Source organism: Pseudonaja textilis, chromosome 2 (assembly GCF_049901715.1).
Source record: "Pseudonaja textilis isolate UNSWEBS1 chromosome 2, rPseTex1.2, whole genome shotgun sequence".
Classification (NCBI taxonomy): Eukaryota; Metazoa; Chordata; class Lepidosauria; order Squamata; family Elapidae; genus Pseudonaja; species Pseudonaja textilis.
The window spans coordinates 137,705,487-137,727,345 of record NC_141991.1 but is presented as its reverse complement, the minus strand read 5'-3'; the positions used below and the strand labels follow the sequence as shown (position 1 = coordinate 137,727,345).

General features: G+C 43.9%; 1 protein-coding gene across 1 annotated transcript in view; it reads right to left on the bottom strand.

Annotated features, from left to right (window-relative positions):
* COXFA4L2 (cytochrome c oxidase hypoxia associated subunit FA4L2) overlaps positions 1 to 21,859 on the bottom strand; it is a 60,339-nt gene that overhangs the window by 31,436 nt on the left and 7,044 nt on the right. Inside the window, exon 2 of the mRNA XM_026713760.2 lies at positions 3,438 to 3,523. Within this exon, the coding sequence (XP_026569545.1) occupies positions 3,438 to 3,523 (86 nt within the window). The remainder of the gene's footprint in view (positions 1 to 3,437; positions 3,524 to 21,859) is intronic.

The window sequence follows — 21,859 nt, the reverse complement described above, 5'->3', positions numbered from 1 at the left end:
TGGGGGCTGTGGGTACCCTAAGTTTGCTAGTACTGCTGGGCTTCGTTGGTCACTTTGAGACAGATTTCAAAAACAGGCACAGAGTCTGCAGTCCAAGATCACATCTGGCCCACTAGGAAGTCACGTTTCCCGGTCTGTTGCACTCCACATCATCTCTCGGCTCTCCCTTGTCCCATCACTTCTTTCGTAGATGAGATTTGTGTGCGTTTGTGTGTATGGGAAACTAAGAGAATAAGAGTTTGTTTGTTTGGGAGGTGGTACTTTTGATCCCACACTTCATCAAGTTCAGACATGGAATTCAAGAGTTGCACGTCCTAACTTTGTGCAGGCCCTAAAGACTGAATGGTTTTATAATTAATTTTAGACAATTACAGCAATTTTTAATCCATTTAATTTGTAGCTCTGTGCTTGTTCAAATGCTCCCTTGACCAAAGAAAAGTTATGCACCCCCAACCCAGGAGACTGAAGTAACAGACTCAGAGGGAATAACCTTTCCCTTAATTTCTGATGTTCTGGGGCTGACTGTGAATACTCCTGGGAAAAGAGAGAAGAACTTGAATATTCTTAAGGATCTTCACTTGGATGGAAAAATTCTAGGAGAACAACCTCTTCCTCCAAAGCCTGGAGCTAATTGTGCCTATATCTCTTGAGAGGTTGATGAAGATGTGTCTATTCCACTTTTATCAGCAATTCAATCAAAGACAAAGGAAATCTGCCATTGATAATTTTTGTGCTAAGAGCCTTGGGCATCTGCTGCCAAATTGAATCAACGATCACTTTAGCAAGTAAACAGATATTATTATAAAAGCATTAGACATCTTCAAAGGGTGACTCACAGTACACTTGCCAGAGGCCCATAGCACGATACCTTATCAGGCAGGTATCGGTGACCAAGAGTTCAGTAGTCATCTACCTTTTTCCTTTTCTTTCTTCTTCCATGTTTTCATGGAATTTCTACATTTTTTAAAAAATGTTTTTTATTTTATTTTACAACAAATCCATCTTTCAGTTATATAGTGTGTTGACTGGGTACATATATCATGTGTAAATATTTATATTTAATATACGTTTTCTTATTATGATTACATTCATGTTAAAAATTGTTCAACCTTATATATCTTATCATTATAACAATATTCATTTAACTTCTTATTTTATTTTTCAACCATTTATAAAATAAATCCCATATCATATAATATTCTACTTCTTCTTGTTCTTTAATTGCCAATGTTAATATATTCATTTCTGCACATTCCAATATTTTCATGATCACCTCTTCCTCTATCAGAAACTTTTCATTTTTCCAATTTTGAAACAAATACAATTCTTAGCTGCTGTTAATATATGTATAATTAAATCTGTTTTTTCTTTACTATAATTTTCAGGTAAAATCCCCAATAAAAATATCTCAGGCTTTAAGTCTATGTGTTGTTTTACTACCGTATATGTGGTAGACATGTACAGAAGCTAAAAGATATTGGACAAAAATACACACATGGCTGGAACTTCTACATTTTGGAGGAGGTGTTGACATACAGGAGTTTGTAGATAATCACTAAAGGTTTTTCCCCATTTCTTGGAAAAATATTGCTCAGGCATTCCACACATGCTCTTATGGGAACAGATAGTCAAGAATGAAAACATAGTCATTTGGCATCATCTCTCCTGAGCCAAGATGTGAAAATGTAAAAGCATTGAGATTTTATTCCAATTAAAAATGAGACAAAAATACCCTTGAGCGTGTATGGAATGGCTTTTAAAATTAAGGAGCATGTCTTCTTTTGCTAAGGAGATAGTACAGAGAAAAGTACATATCAAAGTAATCCTGGTAGAGTTTAAGGACTGTTCGAAGCTTCCTTGACAAAACAATTGAATCACTTATAAACTTACAGATTTATTCCAATATTGTTGTTGTATTTTATATTTAATGCTTCCACCTATGCTATAGATATAATCAACAATTTTTATGTTGCATTTTTAGAGTTTTTCCCTGATTCAGCAGCAATTTTCAAAACAATATTGGCTTCTTTCTTCCTTTGTTTATATTTATGAAAGTACCAATCATCTTATGATTACCGGGAATGACAGTAAGATATTTCATCAAAATTCATATTTTTTCCTGAAAAATGTTAGTTGTTTTTTTTCCCCATTAACCTTAGTGCTTAACCATCTCAGTATTATTTGGGGAACAACTGTGGCACATGGATACTATTATTGGGAAGGGAAATATCACCATGAATAGTTTCAACTTTAACTGGCAGTCCTAGATTGATATTGTAAAGATATTGCATGGGTTTTTTTTTGTTCATATGGGCACTGCATATCTGGTGGTTGGGGCCAGTGTCATCTTAAATTCAGATTTCCTTCCTCTGGTAATACATATACAGTGCTACAAAGAATAAAATTCAAATCTCAAAAACATATTCTATCCAAAATGTACTAAATCTATGGCTTTGTCAGACAAGGAGTTTATGATTCATTCACTAGTATGAGCAGAAGAGTTTCCATTAACATTTTGAAGTAAGAAGGTGTTCTAACCCTAAATCTGAAAATACCCATATGCACTATGGTTTTACACTGATCTCTGATTCTTGGAAACATGAGCAAGGATAAGTCACTCTGTGAGAGAGATGGGTGATCTTTGATAAACAAGTGGATGTTCACGTTCTATCCCTATAAACAACAGCAGCCAGTTCTTCCTTCTTCACTCTTTCTCCTATCCAGGCTAGCATAAATCCTAGGATAATCTGGGCCTGAGATGGGAAGCATTTGGCCCATCAGTCAAATCAGACCTGCCAGGTTGGCCTGAGAACAGGTCTTGACAGCAATACCCTTCCCAGGTCATTTACATAGTCCCTAACATTCAAATTGATCAGCTTTGCTGATTCTGCTGGTACTCTTGTACTAATGCTGGCAGGATTTGGTTTGTCTTCAAACTTTCAATGTTCCAATATCTCAAGGGATGCCACAAAGAAGAGGGAGTCAAGTTATTCTCCAAAGTACCAGAGGGCAGGACAAGAAGCAATGGGTAGAAACTAATCAAGGAGAGAAGCAACTTAGAGCTAAGGAGAAATTTCCTGAGAGAACAATTGATCAGTGGAACAACTTGCCTCCAGAAGCTGTGAATGCTCCAACACTGGAAGCTTTTAAAAAGATGTTGGATAACCATTTGTCTGAAGTGGTGTAGGGTTTTCCTGCCTAAGCAGGGGGTTGGACTAGAAGACCTCCAAGGTCCCTTCCAACTCTGTTATTCTATTCTATTCTGTTCTATTCTGTTCTGTTTTATTCTTATTCTATTCTATTAACTGTATGAAGAAGAATGGCAAAGCAGATCATGAGGATTCTGCAATGCTAGGTTAGATCAAATAATGGATCCCTTATAAATATTGCAGAGACTCTTGTCCCAATCTAAACATAATGGCTGTCCAGAAACATACCTCACTTCAGGAACAAAGAAGGTCTTCCTTGCAAGGATATAAAGACCACCCACAACTCCAAATCCGGTGATGAGAATTAAGGAGAGCTAAAGAAAAAGAGGGAGAGAGAGATGAAACATACTTATATAAAATGAATATTTATCAAGGGATTGGGGAGTGAAAGGGAGCTCTTGACACATCAGGAGATTTACAGTGAAAATATGGCACAGCAGTCATGTAGCCCAGTTCTTGTACATAGTGTAGCTGTCAGTTTGAGTGACTGAATTAAAAGGGGGAGGGGAAATAGCCGTGTCTTGGTGAGGAACTGTGTCTTGGGAAGAGAAATTGCTCTCTGCTGCTGATAATCTTGAAGGAGAGAAGGGAGCAGGACTTTTCAGCCAGGGGGACTAAAGAGAAAAGTCTACGGGTGCTCAAACACTTTTTCTTCTCCCGTTTGCTGAAAATTGTTACTGGGATATTTTATTTCATCATGGACGATGTCATTTACTTTATCAGTGAGGATCAGAGGTGGTATTCAGCAGGTTCTGACCTGTTCTAGAGAACTGGGAGTGGAAATTTTGAGTAGTTTGGAGAAGCGATAGTAACCTTCCCTCAGGAGTGGGGAGGGAATGGAGATTTTGCAGTGTCCTTCCCCTGCCATGCCCACCAAGCCACACCCATCAAGCCATGCCATGCCCACCAAGCCACGCCCACAGAACCGGTGGTAAAAATGTTTGAATCCCACCACTGGCGAGGATGCAATTTCAGACTGATTTTCACTATCCTTTAACCTGCCCTTGACTCTGCTTGGTTCTATTTCCAATTCCTTCTGCCTCTTTAACCTTTTGAATCCTGTTACTTATCGTCCTCTGAGTATCATTTTTTTCTTAACCAGCTTTCACCCGAATTGTTGTTCCCAAATCAATGGAGCACAAGGCCGATTCAATGGATGTACCGTATATGACTAAAACAGGAATTTCTATAGGGATAGCTCTTGCCATAAAATCTCACCCATCACTGAGTTACTTCTACATCTATCAACCCCAAAACCAGAGCAGGAAACCAACTCTACAGGAAGACCAAAAACTGCTTTCATTGAGTCTGGCTGTAGTAATAGGATCTGCCAGATCTGATTCTGCTGTACAACTTCCTTTTCTTATAGCTAATGAATTGGGGAACCCTTTGCCTAATCCATTTCCAAATGTTATCTTGTTCCAGCCTTTAAAAAATTCTTCAGCCCCTAGACAATGGCTTCTGCAAACCCTATGATTTTCAGAAGTGTTAAAAAAATCATTTTGGCAGCTCCGGACGTATGAAATTCCTTGAGAATTCTGTCTATTTTCCTAGCGATCTATGTGTTGGATCTGTCTACACTGATTGGCGATTTTGAAAGTTCCAGTCTCAATACTTCCAAAACACCAAGTGTGATGACCCCAGGGCATGACACAAAAGCAACACAGTCAAATAAGCAAGAAGTGTCCCTTTAATACCTCCAACTTTGCCCCCAATGTCCAGGTTACCTTCATCTGGAGAAAAAACTCTCCCAAGAACAGTCTTTAAGTGGAGGAAATTCAGTCCGCAAACTAAGTACATACAAACTTTAAATAAAAATCCACACAAACCATGCTGCAGTAATTAACTTGACAGGGCAGGAGAAGGAATTGCAGACTTGAAAGCCCAGGAAAACACCCACAGTTGAGAAGACACCAGGAACCCAGATAAGCCTCGATGATAATTCACGATTTGCTCCCAACAACTTTGCTGTGCGCAGCTTCCCTTTTTAAACACTGTGTTCTCAGCTGCAGCTAATGAAGGAAATCAGGGCCCTTTCTTCCCCATAAGCCACACAACTCACGTTGCTCCCTTCTCCATTCCTCCCCGTGTGCCCTAGGATGAAGAGGGGGTGGGCGTGGGTCCTCCTCCAAATTCCCTCTCCTTTGCTCTACCTCTCCCCTGCTCTGCCCAGCTGGCCTTTGCCCTTCCCCAGTTTCTTCCACAGCCAATGGAGTCACATTCCCACTTCCTGTCAGCTGCTTAGCCTCTCCCTCCAAATCAGATTCTGACAGGGGCATGACGCCAAGGTTAAGGAGCTGATTTAAACTGAAATTCTGCTTATTCTTAAAACTATTAATCACCTGTTGCTTCTTCTTAGTTTTTAAATTGTTTTATTTAGGGATTTCCTTTTTTAAAAAAAACTAAGTCAGTTTGCAGGATATCCCCTGCAATGAAAAATAAGAGAAAAATTCCCAATTTATAATAATAAAATATTTTAAAACTTATACTAGATACAGTTCTCAACTTACAACAGTTTGTTTAGTAACCTTTCAAGGTTACTGGGGAAAAAATGACATGGAGTGTTTTTCGCAGTTATGACCTTTGCAGAATCCCCGTGAATATGTGATCAAAATTCAGATGCTTGGCAACTGATTCACATTTATGACCAAGTGTCATAAATTTAGGAACAAGTGTCCCAAGGACATGTAATCATCTTTTGCGACCTTCTGATGAGCGAAATCAAAGGGGAAGACAGATTCACTTCACTCACTCTGTGTTACTAACTAATCAACCACAATGGTTCACTTAACAATGGTGACAAGAAAGGTCATAAAACAGGGCAAAACAAATTCCTTACTGAACAACAGAAATGTTGGACTCCATTGTGGTTGTAAGTAGAGGACTTCCTGTATTATAAACAAAGAACTTTAAGAAAGTTCAAAACATTCTCAAAGATCCACCTCATCCTGGGAACCCTTTTTTTGAACTATTACCACCTGGCAGACGGTACAGGATGATAAAAACAAAGACAAATAGGCTGAAAAACAGCTTCTATCCCAGGACAGTAACTATATTGAATTCTACTGTATAATAGTGCAATATTAATGCAATATCGGTTTTTCAATTCAATTATATGGAATGTGAAGGATGTGTGTTTGTGTTTTATTTTTATAGTTACAATATCACTGAATATGACACTTAATTTCATTGTACGAGGTGCAATGATAATAAACTAAACTAAACGAACCAAATATAATGAAGGGTTAAATAGTAACAAATCTGAAATTTTGTGCACAAGAAATCCTTCTTGGTGGCCTTCCTTAAGGTGTTATATGCTCTGAGAGTGTTTTGAGGTACAGAATTGTATAGAAAGACAATTCATTTTTCTGATTATTTCAAATGTCAAAAGTTTATACTTGCAAAGCATGGCTAGAAGGAAAATTGGCAATGCATGGTAAAATCTTAGCTGCTGATGTGGAGATAGCAGTTGAGATAGTTAAGAAGAATAGATGGGATCAGCAGATGTAAATACAGAGTTCCATGCTGTTACCATGTGAAATAAAGTATTTCTACTTGGTCCTGAATTTGCTATCAATCTCTTCATAGGTTAAGCTCGGTTTCTAATATTATGAGAGAAACAGACAATCTATATTCACTTTGCACATCAGGATTGTAAACATATATTGAGTATGGATTTTTGCTAGGCATATTCTCAAATAATTTGAAAGAGTGGTCTATCGCTACTTTTTCCTTAACATCTCCTCCCCCTTTTCATATCTGTCAAAAGCTTGGCTTTTTGTAGGGTTGATGTGAGGGACGAGTACAGGGGTGGGATTCTATCAGTTCGCAAGAACTGGTTGTTAACATTCTAAGCAGTTCGGAGAACTGGTTGTTAGAAAAAATTACTGGCCTAATCTTGTAAGGAAAGCAGGAAGGAAACATTCTGGTGTTGCTTACGGAAACTGCCTCTCCGTTAACCCTTATTTCATTCTTGGCAGGACTAGACTTCCTGTCTCAGGAACGTCTCTGGAATTTTTCCCCCTCCTTTGCTGGTACTTTGCTTGTGTGGAGTGATCATTCAAAGTTACAGTGGCATTGAAAAAAGTGACTTATGACCATTTTTCACACTTATGACTGTTGCAGCATCCCCACTGTTAGGAATGTAAGTCACCTAACAGGTATTTGGGTTGGAAATATATAAACCAGGATAGACATTTTAAAACTGTATCTTTAAGAGAATGCTAAACTGAAATTGGGTGTGGTTTCTCAAATGGCCATAAGATGGAGGCAGAAACCTGGGTTGTTTAGTCTTAGTCTTAGTCTCAGAAGAAGTGAGTGAGTCTCTGTTTTCTTTCTGTTGGAGAGTTCTGCCGTTTCTCCTAATGGACTGTTATTCATGGATTTGATGTAAGTCTGTTACTGAACTGTTTTTGACACTGGACTTTGTTATTGGATTATCCCTGAATTGAACACTGACTGCCTTACCTGTGAATTACTTTGGACTGCTTATCTTGAACTTTGCTTGAAAGTTTCTGGAAGTAAAAACCTACATTTACTGTACAGTGTATCTGTGTGCTGTGTGTGTATTATTCAAACACTTCCCTCAAATACGTCTCCCTGTATGCGCTCATTCTCCTAATGTGGAATTACCTCAACATTACCCCACAGTCACCAGAGGCCAGGTGAGGGGAAGCGTGCCTTGATGTGAGCGATATTGAGTTGGCCACGCACAACCAATAACATGACCACCAAGATATGTCCACCCAGTCACATGACCACCAAGCCATGCCCACCACCTAAGCCACACCCACAGAACCAGTTGTTAAAAATTTGAATCCCACATCTGGACAAGTATGATGGATGAGACAAGGTTGGAGTGCCTGGGTGTAAGCAAACATTCACCCCCCTTTCCGTCTAAAAGGAAAATGGCTTCCGGGGTCTGCAGAAAGCATAGCTGATGTTGCAGCGAGTTAGATGAAGTGGCAAGGCTGAACTTTTCACCTTTTCTTTGTCTTGGTGTGTGTGTGAAATTTGGGGTGTCAACCCCAAAGAGACAGGTTACAGTTTAATGCATCTATTCTCATTCTTCTTCTCCCTGTATGACAAAAGATGCTGAAATTGGTGTTTAGTTGCTAAGATTCAACAATGTATTATTAGAGGGGTGCGAGAGGGATTGGGGATTGACATGGAGTTGTAAATCCAGCTGTGTATTCTCAGCTCTATAGTCAGTGCCGTTGTTTTGCTTCAAAGAATACAGGCACAATTTCCAGAGAAATGTTTTAAAGTCTGAATCTGGCCTTGCTCATCAAAATGGCCTGTGGCAGACCATCCACTATTTATTAAGATTTATATCAATTCTTGATCACAGTCTTCTTATTCCAGCCTCAGGAACAATAACTCTATTCTAGGCCCTAGTCTATTTCTTTTCTTTTCTTGATCTCTCCAGCCCTTTAAAGAGGCAAGATCCATTGCTTTCCAGAAAGGCGGTGGACGTTCCTCGTGGCACTATTTGGTGGTCCAAACAAGCAGTCTAGCTTCATCCATTCCATTTAGGTCTTCCTGAAGGTGGAACTTTTAACCTGCAATACAGAATGCTGTACAATTGCTACTAGGATGCATTAAAGAAAGGATCAGTTCCTGGTATATAGCTCATTCCTCTGTTCTTTTTGATGCCTAGTGTCAACTCATAAAACATTTCTATGGTCTTTTTAGAGTTGCCAACAGAAAGGGAGAGGGGAGCAGTGCGGCAGCTTGGAAACCAAAAGTGCATTCCATAACTAGTATTCAAAGATGTGTAACTAAGTGACCGAAGTTTCTGTCGCGCAAAGTTCTAATTGGAGAGCATGATTGAAGACTCTTGGCTATGGATGTGTCCCATTGGAGAATATGAATTACGATACACCCAGGGAGTGGGGGGAAAACTGGGGTCAAGGGTGACAATGAATGATGTTGGCTACACCGAGGCAGTGCCGGCATGTTAACTCCCAAGAAATCCTTTTTAAGTTTTGGAAGTTTGGCTCAAGACTCATGATTTAAATGGGGATAACTGCCGGAATCCTGACATCTAGGTTTTGCTGGTTTGAATAGTATTTCCAAAAGTTGGACAATTTGATCTGAATAGAAATATGAAGGAAACTGAAGGAAAAAAGGGTCTGACAAAGTTTTTCCAGATAATCAATCTGCATAGGATCTTCTCTTTAGAATTCCTAGCCAGCACTGGTTGCAATGTTGGGTGTTGAGATGCCAACAGAGCAATAGCACTTAGTCTTATACAGGTAGTCCTTGAGTTACAACCACAATTGAGCCCCCAAAATTAGGTTGCTAAGTGAAACATTTGTTAATGTTTCACATTTGTTAAAGTCTAATGACTTTTCTGTTGTGATCCGCTGGCAGCCTGTGGAGACGGCAGAAGAATCGGACAGTGGGGAAGAACATGGGCAAGTCTGAGAGTCTGGGGAGGACTCGAACGATGGGTCCTGTATCTGATACAAAGAGAGATGGGGCCAGGGCCATCTGGGAGTTATGTGCTGACTCTGGAGCCTCCAGAATCTGACAGCAGTGAGACAGAGGAACAAGGGGAGCCTGTTCCCAGTGTGCATGTGCGCAGAGCTGCCAGAAGGCAAGGGGCAGTTAAGACAAAAAGGGTGACTCAGGAGTAAGGCTTGGAGGTGTTTGCCCCTCCCATAAGATATAAAGGAAGTGCAAAGGGACAGGAACCTTTGCAGGAAGCAACGTTGTTTGCTCTGGTCAGTTTGGAACCTGAAAGCTCCATGGTGAATTTGTGCTCTGTTTGGTTTTGAAAGACTAATTGGTACTATAGTCATTGGCAGCACTTCAAGTAAGATAAAGGTGCGTTCTTATCAGACTTCTCCCGAAGAACTTTGGCAGACTTGCATGGGACTATTTATAACTAGTTGAGACTCTTTACGGGCTGTGAATGATGATAATTCACAGCTGTTGAACTAAAATAAAAGGGTTGGAGTGTCCTGGGGTCTAACGTGTGTTTGCTGGTATCTCAGAAAGCCTTGGTCAGAACATTTTCTTGCTACAGTTAAGTGAATCATGGCATTTGTTAAGTTAGTAAAGCGGTTGTTCAGTGAATCCGGATTCTCCATTGACTTTGCCTGTCTTCTAGAACATTGCAAAAGCTAATCACACGACCCCAGGACATTCCAACCGTCATAAAAATGAACCAGTTGCCAAGCATCTGAATTTTGATCACATGAGCATGGGGATGCTGCCATGGACATAAGTGTGGAAAAACGATCATAAGTCACTTTTTAAAAGTGCCATTCTAACTTTGAACTGTTGTAAGTCAAGGAATACCTGTATACCACTTCACAGTGCTTCACAGCACTCTCTAGTTTTACAGAGTCAGCCTATTGCCCCTAAAAATCTGGATCCTCATTCTACTGACCTTGGAAGGATGGAAGGCTAAGTTAAGCTTGAACTGGTGAGTCTCAAACTGCTGGCAGCCAGCAGTCAGCAGAACTAGCTTGAAATACTGCATTCTAATCACTGCGCCACTGTTGTGGCTCCGATTCCTGAGCCTGCGTTGTTAGAGGAAGAGGACTCGGCAGATGAGGAGGAGGAATCGGGAATGCCTTCCTCCCCAGGACCTTCCTCTCTGGCAATGCCTTCCTCCCTGATAATACCTCAGGTTTCAGCAGACAACCGAGAGAAACAGCCTGAGATTAATCAGGAGGAGGAGGGCATATCGGAGCAGCCCCTGACAGGGAGTCAAGTGGACAAATCTTGGCTTGATCCTAGGCAGCGTCGTAGGAAGAAATATGAGTAGGAGGCATGGGCGAATCAGAGAGTGAGCTGAGTCATTGAGCCACACCCCACAGGGGATAAAAGTGGGTGTGTTTTCTCTGGAAACGTTGTACGGGACAAAGTTTTACTTCTCTTCCAGGTTTCGGTGTGATTGTTTCTTGTGGTGAGCTATTTTTCGTGTTATCTTTTCGGACTTGGCAGGCAGTGTTAAGTTTGAGCAATGAGAGGCTGAACCAGAGCATGAGTGCAACAGTACTTTATTTTACAAATAAAGGGCTGACCGTGCTTGCCAAGCCTGGAACTGGCTCGCAGCAATCAGCAGCCAGTTGGACCCCACAGCCTGCTTTTATAGCTGGCTGCTGGGGAGAACCGACCAATGGGAATGGGGGAATAACGCCCACACAAAGTGAGTGGACCTGAGTGAGAACTCCTTGAGTCCTCAGGACATAACACCCCTTTCCCCCAGATGCGAACACGCATAGTCCTTGAGGTAGATGGGGGGTTTGTGTTGGCGCCTGGAGCGGCGCAACTCGGGAACATTGTCTGACTGTTCGGTATCAGTCTGTGACGATTGAGCTGGCATAGTGTCGCCAACACTCTCTCTGGACTGGGCATCCTCGGAAACCACCGGGTTGGTTTCTGGAGTCAAACTCTCGTGGGTTGGATCCGGTTGGTCAACTCTCTGGGCGCTGTTGTCCGAGTTTGGGCTGACCGGAACGACCGCTGGCGCAGACTGGTCACTGGGTGCGGTGTGGCTGGGTGGCGGATGGGACGGTTCCCCTTCGACTGGAGACTCTGGATTCTTGTTTGCGAGGTTGCCGAGGCGCCTTCTGAGTTGGTCGATGTGTCTCCTCCAGACGCGACCATCCTCCAGCCTGACTCTATACGATCTCGGCCCGGTGACGGCGATGACCTCGCCCGGAATCCAAAGTGGGTCCCCAGCGAAATTCCTTGCGAATATCGGCTCCTGTAACATAAAATGTCTAACCCCCGAAGTGGAAGCGAGGGGAGAGTCAGGGCAGTATTGTGGGTGCAGTCTATCTAATACAGTCCTCAGGCGCCGGCCCATCAGAAGTTCCGCTGGGGACTTATTGGTGACTGCACAGGGGGTTGAGTGCTGGCTCATCAGGAACCGTGAGAGTTTGTGGTGCCAGTCATCTCTGCCAAACCTAGCGAGGGCCTCTTTGGTGGTCCTGACGGCCCTTTCAGCCAACCCATTACTCGCAGGGTGAAATGGGGCTGTGAAAATGTGGCGAATGCCTAGGTTGGCTGCAAAACGGCTGAATTCTACTGATGCGAACTGTGGGCCATTATCGGAGACCAAGGAGTCGGGTAGTCCATGTGTAACTAACAGGCGCTTAACACGTTGGTGATTGCTAGTGTGGTGGTCGTGGATAGCTGCGCCACGCCTATCCACTTGGAATAAGCGTCCACGACCACTAGGAACATCTTTCCATGCACAGGGCCGGCCAGATCGATATGGATTCTAGACCAAGGGCGCTGGCGCTCTCCCATCTGGTAGGGGTGGTGATGGGGGAGCAGGACGGGATTCCTGGCAAATGCTGCAGGAACTTACCCAATTGACAATGTCCTCGTCTAGACCCGGCCACCACACGTAGCTGCGTGCCAACGCCTTCATTCTCACAATGCCGGGTGTCCTCGTGCAACGCTTCCAGGACTCGGGCACGCAGCGCAGGTCGGGATGACCACTCGAGTGCCCCACAGTAGACAACCCTGCAAACTGGACAGCTCCTGCATGCGAGTCTTAAAGGGTGCGAATTTGTTATCAACATTGCCTCCCGGCCACCCCCTCCTCACCCAGTCGAGCACCTGGGCGAGCGTTTGGTCTGCCTTGGTTTTGGCGGTGATGTCAAGGGCGGTGATGGGCAGGTCCAACTGGGTGATTTCAAAAATGGCATTGACAGGAGCTGGGTCTTCAGCCGGAGCGGGTAAGGGCAGCAGACTGAGTGCGTCAGCGTGGGATAGAGTTTTGCCCGGGCGGTGGATAAGTTTGTATGAGTAGGCCGCTAGGAAAAGTGTCCACCTTGTCATCCGAGGGGAGAGGACTTGAGGTGTCTGTTTGTCGCCGCCAGTAGGCCCAGGAGGGGCTTATGGTCGGTGACCAGTTCAAGAAGTGGCCAAAAGGAATTCGTGAAACTTTTTCACGGCTGCAACAGCTGCTAGGGCTTCCTTGTCTATTTGGCTGTAATTTCGCTCCGTGGCCGAGAGCGTCCTGGAGAAAAAGGCGATGGGGGCCTCGGCGCCATTGGCGAGTCGGTGACTAAGGACCGCCCCAATTCCAAAAGGGGATGCGTCTGCTGCCAGTACTAAAGGAAGGTTGGGGTCGAATTGGATGAGCACTGCCTCTGACGTAAGTAGTGATTTGACGGCGTTAAACGCCTGGTCTTCTTTGTGCCCCCAGTGCCACGGTGACTTTTTGTCTAGTAATCTGTGTAGGGGTTCGGCTACTGAGGCTTTATGGGGCAAAAAGGATGCATAAAAGTTTAGGAGTCCCAAGAAAGCTTGTAGCTCTGTTTTGGAGGTCGGTGTGGGAGCTTGTGGATCGCCCTGACCTTGGACTCCAGGGGGTGAATGCCAGAGGCGTCAATTTTATAACCCAGAAAGTCCACCTGTCTAGTGGCAATGGCGCATTTTTCTTTTTTTAACTTGAGGCCATGCTGTCTGAACCTCTCTAACACTGCTCGCACTCTCTGGAAGAGTTGGGGTCTGTCCCTGGCCGAGACCAAGATGTCGTCGAAGTAGGGTACTACACCAGGGAGGCCCTGTAAAATCCGCTCCATGAGGGATTGAAAAATACCCGGGCAACACTTACGCCAAATTGGAGACGCTTGCATCGGAAGGCACCCCTGTGAGTGACGATGGTCTGAAGTTCCGCTGTTTGGTTATCAACAGGGAACTGTTGATATGCTTGAGACATGTCCAATTTAGCAAAAATACTGCCCGGTTCGAATGTGTGCAATAAGTGCTGAATGACGGGCACGGGGTAGGCGCTAACTTGTAAATATTTATTGATTGTTGTCTTGTAGTCCGAGCAAATTCTCAGGCTACCATCTTTTTGAGGGTGTGACAATGGGCGTCTCCCACTTGGCGAAATCTGTTGGCTCAATGACCCCTTGTTTTAGTAGTTTATCCAATTCAGCGTCTAGTTTTGGTCGAATAGCAAATGGAACTCTACGTGGTTTTAATCTGATTGGGACTGCCTGGGGGTCAACGGTGAACGAGATGGGGTTCCATTATAACACCCAGCTCCTCGCTGAACACATCTGCGTAGTCAGCGAATAAGGAGTCAGTGTCTGAGGTTGAGACAGCATGGACTCCTGTTAACCCTAGGCCGAGGTGGGGAAACCAATCGAGCCCCAATAAGGTGGGTAGATTGCCGTTAACTACCACTAGAGGTAGGTGGCCTTTAAAAGCTCTAAAACTGACAAAGAACTTGCCTCTGCCGATCACGGGAATGGCCTTCCCTGGTAGTCCTTCAGACCGAACTGGCATCTCTGAAGCCGGGTAGTAGATAGGCTGGGGTGGAGTCTCTTGAGGGTGTTCCACGAGATTATTGAGAGCGCTGACCCTGTGTCAATCTCCATGTGGCACGGTTTACCTTCTAGGGAAACGGAGAGAGAAATTTTACTAACAGAGTGGCAAGTACGCCTGGCAAGGCGGTGCGTGCGACAGTTTAATACTTGCCTCTGTGGTCCCGAGTGCGAGGACGGGGTCTTTGTGCAGCGCTTTGGGGGCTTGGCAGACTCTCGCAATGTGCCCCTCTTATGGCAGTTGTTGCAAACGGCTCCTTTAAACTTGCAGGTGGCCCTTTGATGTGATCCCCACAGGCTAGGCACAGGGTGATGTGCTTGGGTGGACCGGTGTATTCTTGTTTGGCCCCTACCTGCGACCGTCTGTCATTGGTGAGGCGATGGACATCGTTCTCATCGTTGTGGCCTTCCTCCGCTTCCACCTCTTCGGAATGGACTGGGAACGCTGCTAGCTTGGCGCTTGGGCCCTGAATTTCGGTGGCTGAGTTCGTTGCTAGCTCGGCTGCTAGGGCCTCCTCTACCGCTTGCGCGAGGTTGAGGTCTTTTTAGCTAGCAGTCGCCTCTGTAGGTTGAGATCCTTGACCCCACAAACCAATTGATCGAGGAGCATGTCCTCCAGGTATGTTCCAAACCCGCAGTGCAGGGCTGCTGTTCTGAGGGCGCCATATATTGGTTGATGGTCTCCTTACTTGATTGCTTCCTCATTCGGAACGTGAACCTCCTGGCGATTTGTGAAGGCCTGGGAGCGTAGTGGTTTGTGAGGATCTCAAGCAACTCGGACCACGGAACGTTTTTAATTCTCTCGGCGCCACGAGTGCTGCAGCGGTATCAGTAACGGTGGCTCCGCAGTAGATTAGGAAATAGGATTTTTCCGATGCTCTCCCGCATCCGACAGGCCGACCGCATCGATGTAATGATTGAAACGGTTCTTATACGATTCCCACTTCTCTTCGTCTGGTTTAAACGCCGGGAATACTGGATTGGAACTCATGGTGCTGGAACGGTTGGGCTACCTGCGGAAAAATCTCTCTGGGACTACGAACGCTCGTGAGTTACTAGTGATATCAGCTCTGGAGAGGTTTTTTGCTACCCTCTCTTTCTCTCTCTCTGGGTTACCACGTTGGCTGCTAGCCGTTGGAGGTGTCTTGATTCGCGCCAAAAAGTGGGCGTTAGTGACTCTCTACAGCGCTGTGCTGTGATTCCTACTGGCTCGAAATTCAAATGACACCCGTTTGAATTTCGCTCCAAATGCAGAGCGGCTGCGGCTCGCAGCGCTTCACTTTCCCGTAGCGAGGCTAACAAGCGGCTACAGACGCTTCTAACCATTTGACTCAGACCGCTTTCTCTGGCTGCGGATCTGCGTTTGCTCGTTTTGATCGCTCGTTTCGCTAGCTGACCGCTCTCTCTGGCTGCGGATCAGCGTTTCCCTTGTCGCCAGCCGATCGCTCTCTCTGGGCTGTAGATCGGTGGCTAGTGACTCAGCGGTTGCAAGGTGCTTCTGGTAGCCATCCCATCCTCGTCGCCAGTGTTAAGTTTGAGCAATGAGAGGCTGAACCAGAGCATGAGTGCAACAGTACTTTATTTTACAAATAAAGGGCTGACCGTGCTTGCCAAGCCTGGAACTGGCTCGCAGCAATCAGCAGCCAGTTGGACCCCGCAGCCTGCTTTTATAGCTGGCTGCTGGGGAGAACCGACCAATGGGAATGGGGGAATAACGCCCACACAAAGTGAGTGGACCTGAGTGAGAACTCCTTGAGTCCTCAGGACATAACAGGCAGAGTGTGTTAGAATGCCAAGGACATTATCAGTATAAAAGATTAACTCTGTAAAGACCGAGTCTTCTTGCCTGCCTGTGTTTGGACTCTTTCATCTTTCTTGGAAAGAGGAAAGGTGAGACATAACATGCCACCTTGGCTCTTTACCTTACATACCTTGAAAAATGTGGTTTGTTTTCCAATCATATAATAACCCTCTTGCTGTACTGTATGGTCTCAATGTCCGAGTTGGCCAACAGAGTTGTTTCCTGCTTATCTCTTTTCTCCCACTTTCTTCAACCATGCCTACAGCTCAACTCCACACACCCCACATACACAAAGACCTACCGGAATGCTAATGTTTGCTTAACTCTTGGTCCTTGGCTCCATCCCTGTTTAACGAAGTAACCTGGAATGCCAACAGCTTTTTGTATCCAATTCCAAGGCAATTTCCTTCTCAGCCGACTCTATGAATCCTCAAGAGGCTGGAGGTGGAAAGCCTTCATCCGAACAGATACAGCAGCTACTTGACCTTTACTAAATTGCACTGGCCCTTCATGCTCAAGTAGGTGTTTGGAGTATAATGAACTTTCTGGCACCACCCCTGCCCTCTAGCCAGGTGTATGTAATCCTAACAGTTGGCATAAGAACAAAGCAAATGGTTGCTTATCCCAGAAAAATCAGGATGGACCCCGAATAAGGCAATGTGCAAACAGAGGAGAAATTAATGGGCTGACTTATTGGGGAAGATGATTATAGACTGCTTACAAGCAGGACGGAGACTGAAAACTCTCTTTGGGTCCTTAGGGCGAAAGAAATCGAACGGTTTGAATAGTTCCTGGAAACAATTAAGAGTTGCCCCATAAAGAAAAAGGAGGGAAACAAAACAAACACCTCCCGGGCATAGCTGCTTATTTAGAACTCAAATAATCTGCACTTTACCAAAGCTCACTCTGTAACTACGGTGAACAGCGGTAGAGGTGGTTGTGCATCGATTGCCCAGATGTCTGTGTGATGGCACCCAGAATTATTTCTCATTTGCAAAAAGAATTTGGTCTCCACTTCGCAGCCCACTCTGTGAGGAGGTTTGTATTTTTTAAAATCTTTGGTTTCAGAAATAGATGCAGAATATAGCACAGAGTGGAGTTTGGCTACAAAATGATTTTGTCCCCACTTCTCCCTCCCTCCCTCCCTTTCTGTCTCTCTCTCTCCTCCCTCAGTCTCTCTCTCTCCTCCTCCTCCTGTCTTTCTCTTTCTCTCTCTCTTTTTTCCCCCCTCCCTCCACCCTCCCTCTTTCTCTCTCCTTTCTCTCTCTTCTCCACCCTCCCTCTCTCTTTCTCCCCTTCCCTCCCCCCTCTGCCACTCCTTCCCTCTCTCCCTCCCTCCCTCCTTCCTCCCTCTCCTCCACCCTCCCTCTCTTTCTCTCTTCCCCTCCTCTCCCACTCTCTCCCACTTTCCCTCCCCCTCTCTCCTCCTCTCTCCCTCCCTCTCTTTCTCCCTCCCCCCAAATGTGTTTTTAAAAAATATGCCATGCAATTCATTACATGAACTGAAACACCTAAGAAAGTGGCAAAACTCACAGGTTAATCAGTGATTGATTGACAGCCATTTACCTAAAAAGAAACTGGTCTTGTATTTAATCCCCTTCAAAAAAGTATAAAGAGAAAAAAAGTGAAAAAAAAAGTATGCAATGTCCAGCTTTCCAACTTGTGCACTAAGATTAACACCAGGCCTAGAAATTGTTCCCTTTGCAATAAATATGCGAAAGTATGCAGTCTCTAAAAGCCACTTTACAGAAAAGGACAAAACAGTTCCCCCTCCACCCGATTACATTAATTATTGATTAAAATTAGTTGCCTGCACATTGTTACCCTGTCTGTATAATTGAGTCCCCACCTGAGTATGCTAAACATTTTTCTTCCCTTAAACCAAACACACAACAAACCTATGTGCACAAACATACATACACTCCTCTCCTTCCAACAGGAATTACAAGCAGACATGGAAAAATATAGAATGGCAAGACTACTTGCCCTGAATATTTTGCTCAGAAAAATGGAGGGGAACTGTAATTTTACAAAAATGCTAATATTGTTTTCTTCTCGGTTTGCCATTCAAAGGATCTTCATAAGAGATAGAATTTCCATATTTTGTAAGATAGGAGCAAATATTATCAGGTTTTCAAACACAAGTAAGGTGAATAATGTAGGTATGTCCCAAGGGATTTGGGAAGATTATGAATATTCAAAATAACAGTATAGTGGACACTATGAATCAGTAAGAACACAAAGATACTCAAAGGGAGATACTCAGTGGTGTTCTTCTACAAGGCAACTGAAACTTCTGAAGAAATGTATGTATGTATGTATGTATGTATGTATGTATGTATGTGTGTGTGTAGCATGTGTATATGTGTGTTATGTATGTATACACTTTTGACAGCAGGCAACAGAATTTCATTTTTAATATGCCTGTGTGCCCATAGTAAAAAATGACAATAAAGGTTATCTATCTATCTATCTATCTATCTATCTATCTATCTATCTATCTATCTATCTACCTATCTATTTACCTATTTACCTACCTATCTATCTATCATCATTATCTCTCTCTCTCTCTCTCTCTCTCTCTCTCTCTCTCTCTCTCTCTCTCTAGGAGAAAGGGATATAATTAAACATAAAGTAGAAAAATTTGGATCTCATTTTTCCACAGTGGAAGAGTGAATTAGAAAATCCAGAATAAGCCACCCACCCCAGAACCCGTGGGTGTTTAGCATACAGCATCCCATCCATTTCTGGATCTCTTTAAATACTTACATGCTCACTTTCATGCACCATCTTCCTGAATATGGTTTGGCATAGCCTAGTTTCAGCAGATGTTGAGTGTATTCAGAAGGTTAAAGTTATTGGGAGATGCTCATTTTCCTTCTTTGCACTGTGCGCCGGCCTTGTGCCAGGTAGACCTGGCAGTGGCCGCTAGCCGCAATACACCAGATAATGAAGAATGACGCCACAGTCCCAGGAACTGCTGGCACCTCTGTGGAGCGTCAGGGTTTACAGACGTATTTCACCATCTGCTGCTGGCATCTTCTGGGTTATTAATACTGGGGAAACATCTGAGGAGGGGTGAGTCACTGGGAATAAACATATGAATTAACTAACTAAAGCTGTTACCTGGAAGAAGACCACCGTGGCTTTATGGCAGCAGTGGGTAGAAACTATATAGAGCAACGAAGGAGCTTTTGTTTTGTTATTTTGTTTTGTTTTTTCAGCTTCAACCAAAGCAACACAACAGCAAACAATAGATACAAACGCAAGGTTAATCGCATCAAACTTGATTGCAGGAAATACGACTTCAGCAACAGAGGGGTCAATGTCTGGAATACTCTACCTGACTCTGTGGTTTCTTCCCCAAACCCCCAAAACTTTAACCTTAGACTATCTACTATTGACCTCACCCCATTCCTAAGAGGTCTGTAAGGGGCGTGCATAAGCGCACCAATGTGCCTACCCTCCCTGTCCTATTGTTTCTTTTATTTCTTTTATTTTTCTTCTTTGTATCCATGTATTCATAACTTATATGTATCCATTTCATGTATTCATAACTATGTTTTCACTTATACCTATGATCTTTTAAGCAATGGACAAAAATAAATAAATAAATTTAAAAAAATAAATTATTTTCTTGTTCTCTGGGACTGAGGTGAATGGCTGTCCCCCTCCCCCTTCATCACAATCACAGTTGTGGAAAATACCTTGAAACAGAAGAGCATAAGCTAGTGAAAAATGACGGCTGCTTCATTAATACTGTATTTGAATGAATAGACTGATTGCTGCCCTAAAACACTGGTTCCAGTTTGCTTCTAGGACACTGAAGGAGCCCAGCCACCGATTTGCTAATTGGCCATGTGTAGCAAAAACTATTATTTGGGGCATGGTGTGGGACGATTTCTTAGATCTGCGGTGTCAAAACTGATTGCATCACAGGCCCTATTGTGATGTATTGGGATTTTTGCCTTTGCGGAGCTGGGGTGGGCGTGGCCTGCATGGACCATATCTGGCCTGTGGGCCACCAATTTCACAGGTCAATGTCATCAGAGGGGCTCTTGGTGTTCTCTGAGCTTCTCTCTCTCTCTCTCTCTCTCTCTCTCCTCCCTCCCTCCCTCCCTCTCTCTCTCTTTGCATAGGTTTCATGACCCAACCAGGTAACATCATCAGTACTAGAAGGGAGTGGGGTTTTCTCTCAGTTTAGATACAAGTGGCTTGCCCTGTCAGTGTTGGCGGGAGTGTCCTTGGTGGTTCCTCGATTAGGCTGCTGTTTACTGCTAGCTTGTTTGTCTGGGTTAGTAGTTCCTTAATCAGGGTATTGTCATTAGGATGGATGGTAGTGGTGGGAGCAGCAGCTCAGGGCATTAGCCTTGCTGGTAGTGGAGAAACTGTGCCTTTGTATTGAATCAGAATCAGAATAGAGCTGAGAGGGACTTTGGAGGTCTTCTTATCCAGCCCCCTCCTCAGGCAGGAAATGTGGTTATACAAGTGGCTGCCCAGTCTTTTCTTAAAAACTTCCAGTGATGAAGCACCCACAATGTCTGAATGCAAGCTGTTCCACTGGTTAATTGCCCTCACTGATAAGAAGTTTCTCAATTCCTGGTTGCTTCTTCTCCTCAATTAGTTTCTATCCATTGTTCCTTGTCCTGCCCTGTGATGCTTTGGAAAATAAATTGACTCCTTCCTCTTTGTGGCAGCCTCTCAAATACTGGAATATTGCTATCACGTCCCCCTCAGTTCTTCTTTTCTGTAGACTAGCCAAACCCAAATCCTACAACTGTTGTTCATATGTTTTAATTTCCAGGCTTTTAATCATTTTAGTGGCTCTTCTTTGAGCTTTTTTCAAAGTCTCAACATCTTATTTGTAATGCGATAACCAAAACTGGATACAGTATTCCAGGTGTGATCTTACTAAGGCTATGCAGTATTGGCAGGGTATTGGAACTGTTGATATACTGTACCTCCAGAAGGAAGCATGGAAGACTCCGGGAGAAATGTGAGATTTCCCCCCTAACCCTTCCCCTTCCCATTTTGCATGTGTTCGGAAGTTACAATGACAGCCATTAGGATGATGATCAAAAACAAGTCATTGGTTAGAAAAGGAAACTCTGCCTGTAACCAGTCACAGTCACTCCTTATCAGCACAAACAACAACAACAATAACAACAACAGTGGAGTATGTGGACAGTGGTGTAGCTTGGAGTAACTCTTATCCTATTAAGGGAATGGGGACAGCTTCACTGTGAAATGATCCAAGCAGTGATGGGTACGAAGGATGGAAGGTGAACCACAGCTCTAACTTCCATCTAGGCTAGTCTAGGTGGTTAGACTTTTCTGCTAGGCACAATGTCAGAAGCCCTCAAAATTCACACACACCCAAATTATATAGCAGCTACTCTTTTCTACGTAGCTTTTGTTTTATCGAGATGGCCATTATTTCTGTTCCACCAGCAGAATTCTGAGGTTGTAAATTGGTTGGATTTTTTTTTTGAGGGTGGCTTGGTGGGGATTTGATGTGGAGTTGGCATTAATCGCAGGCT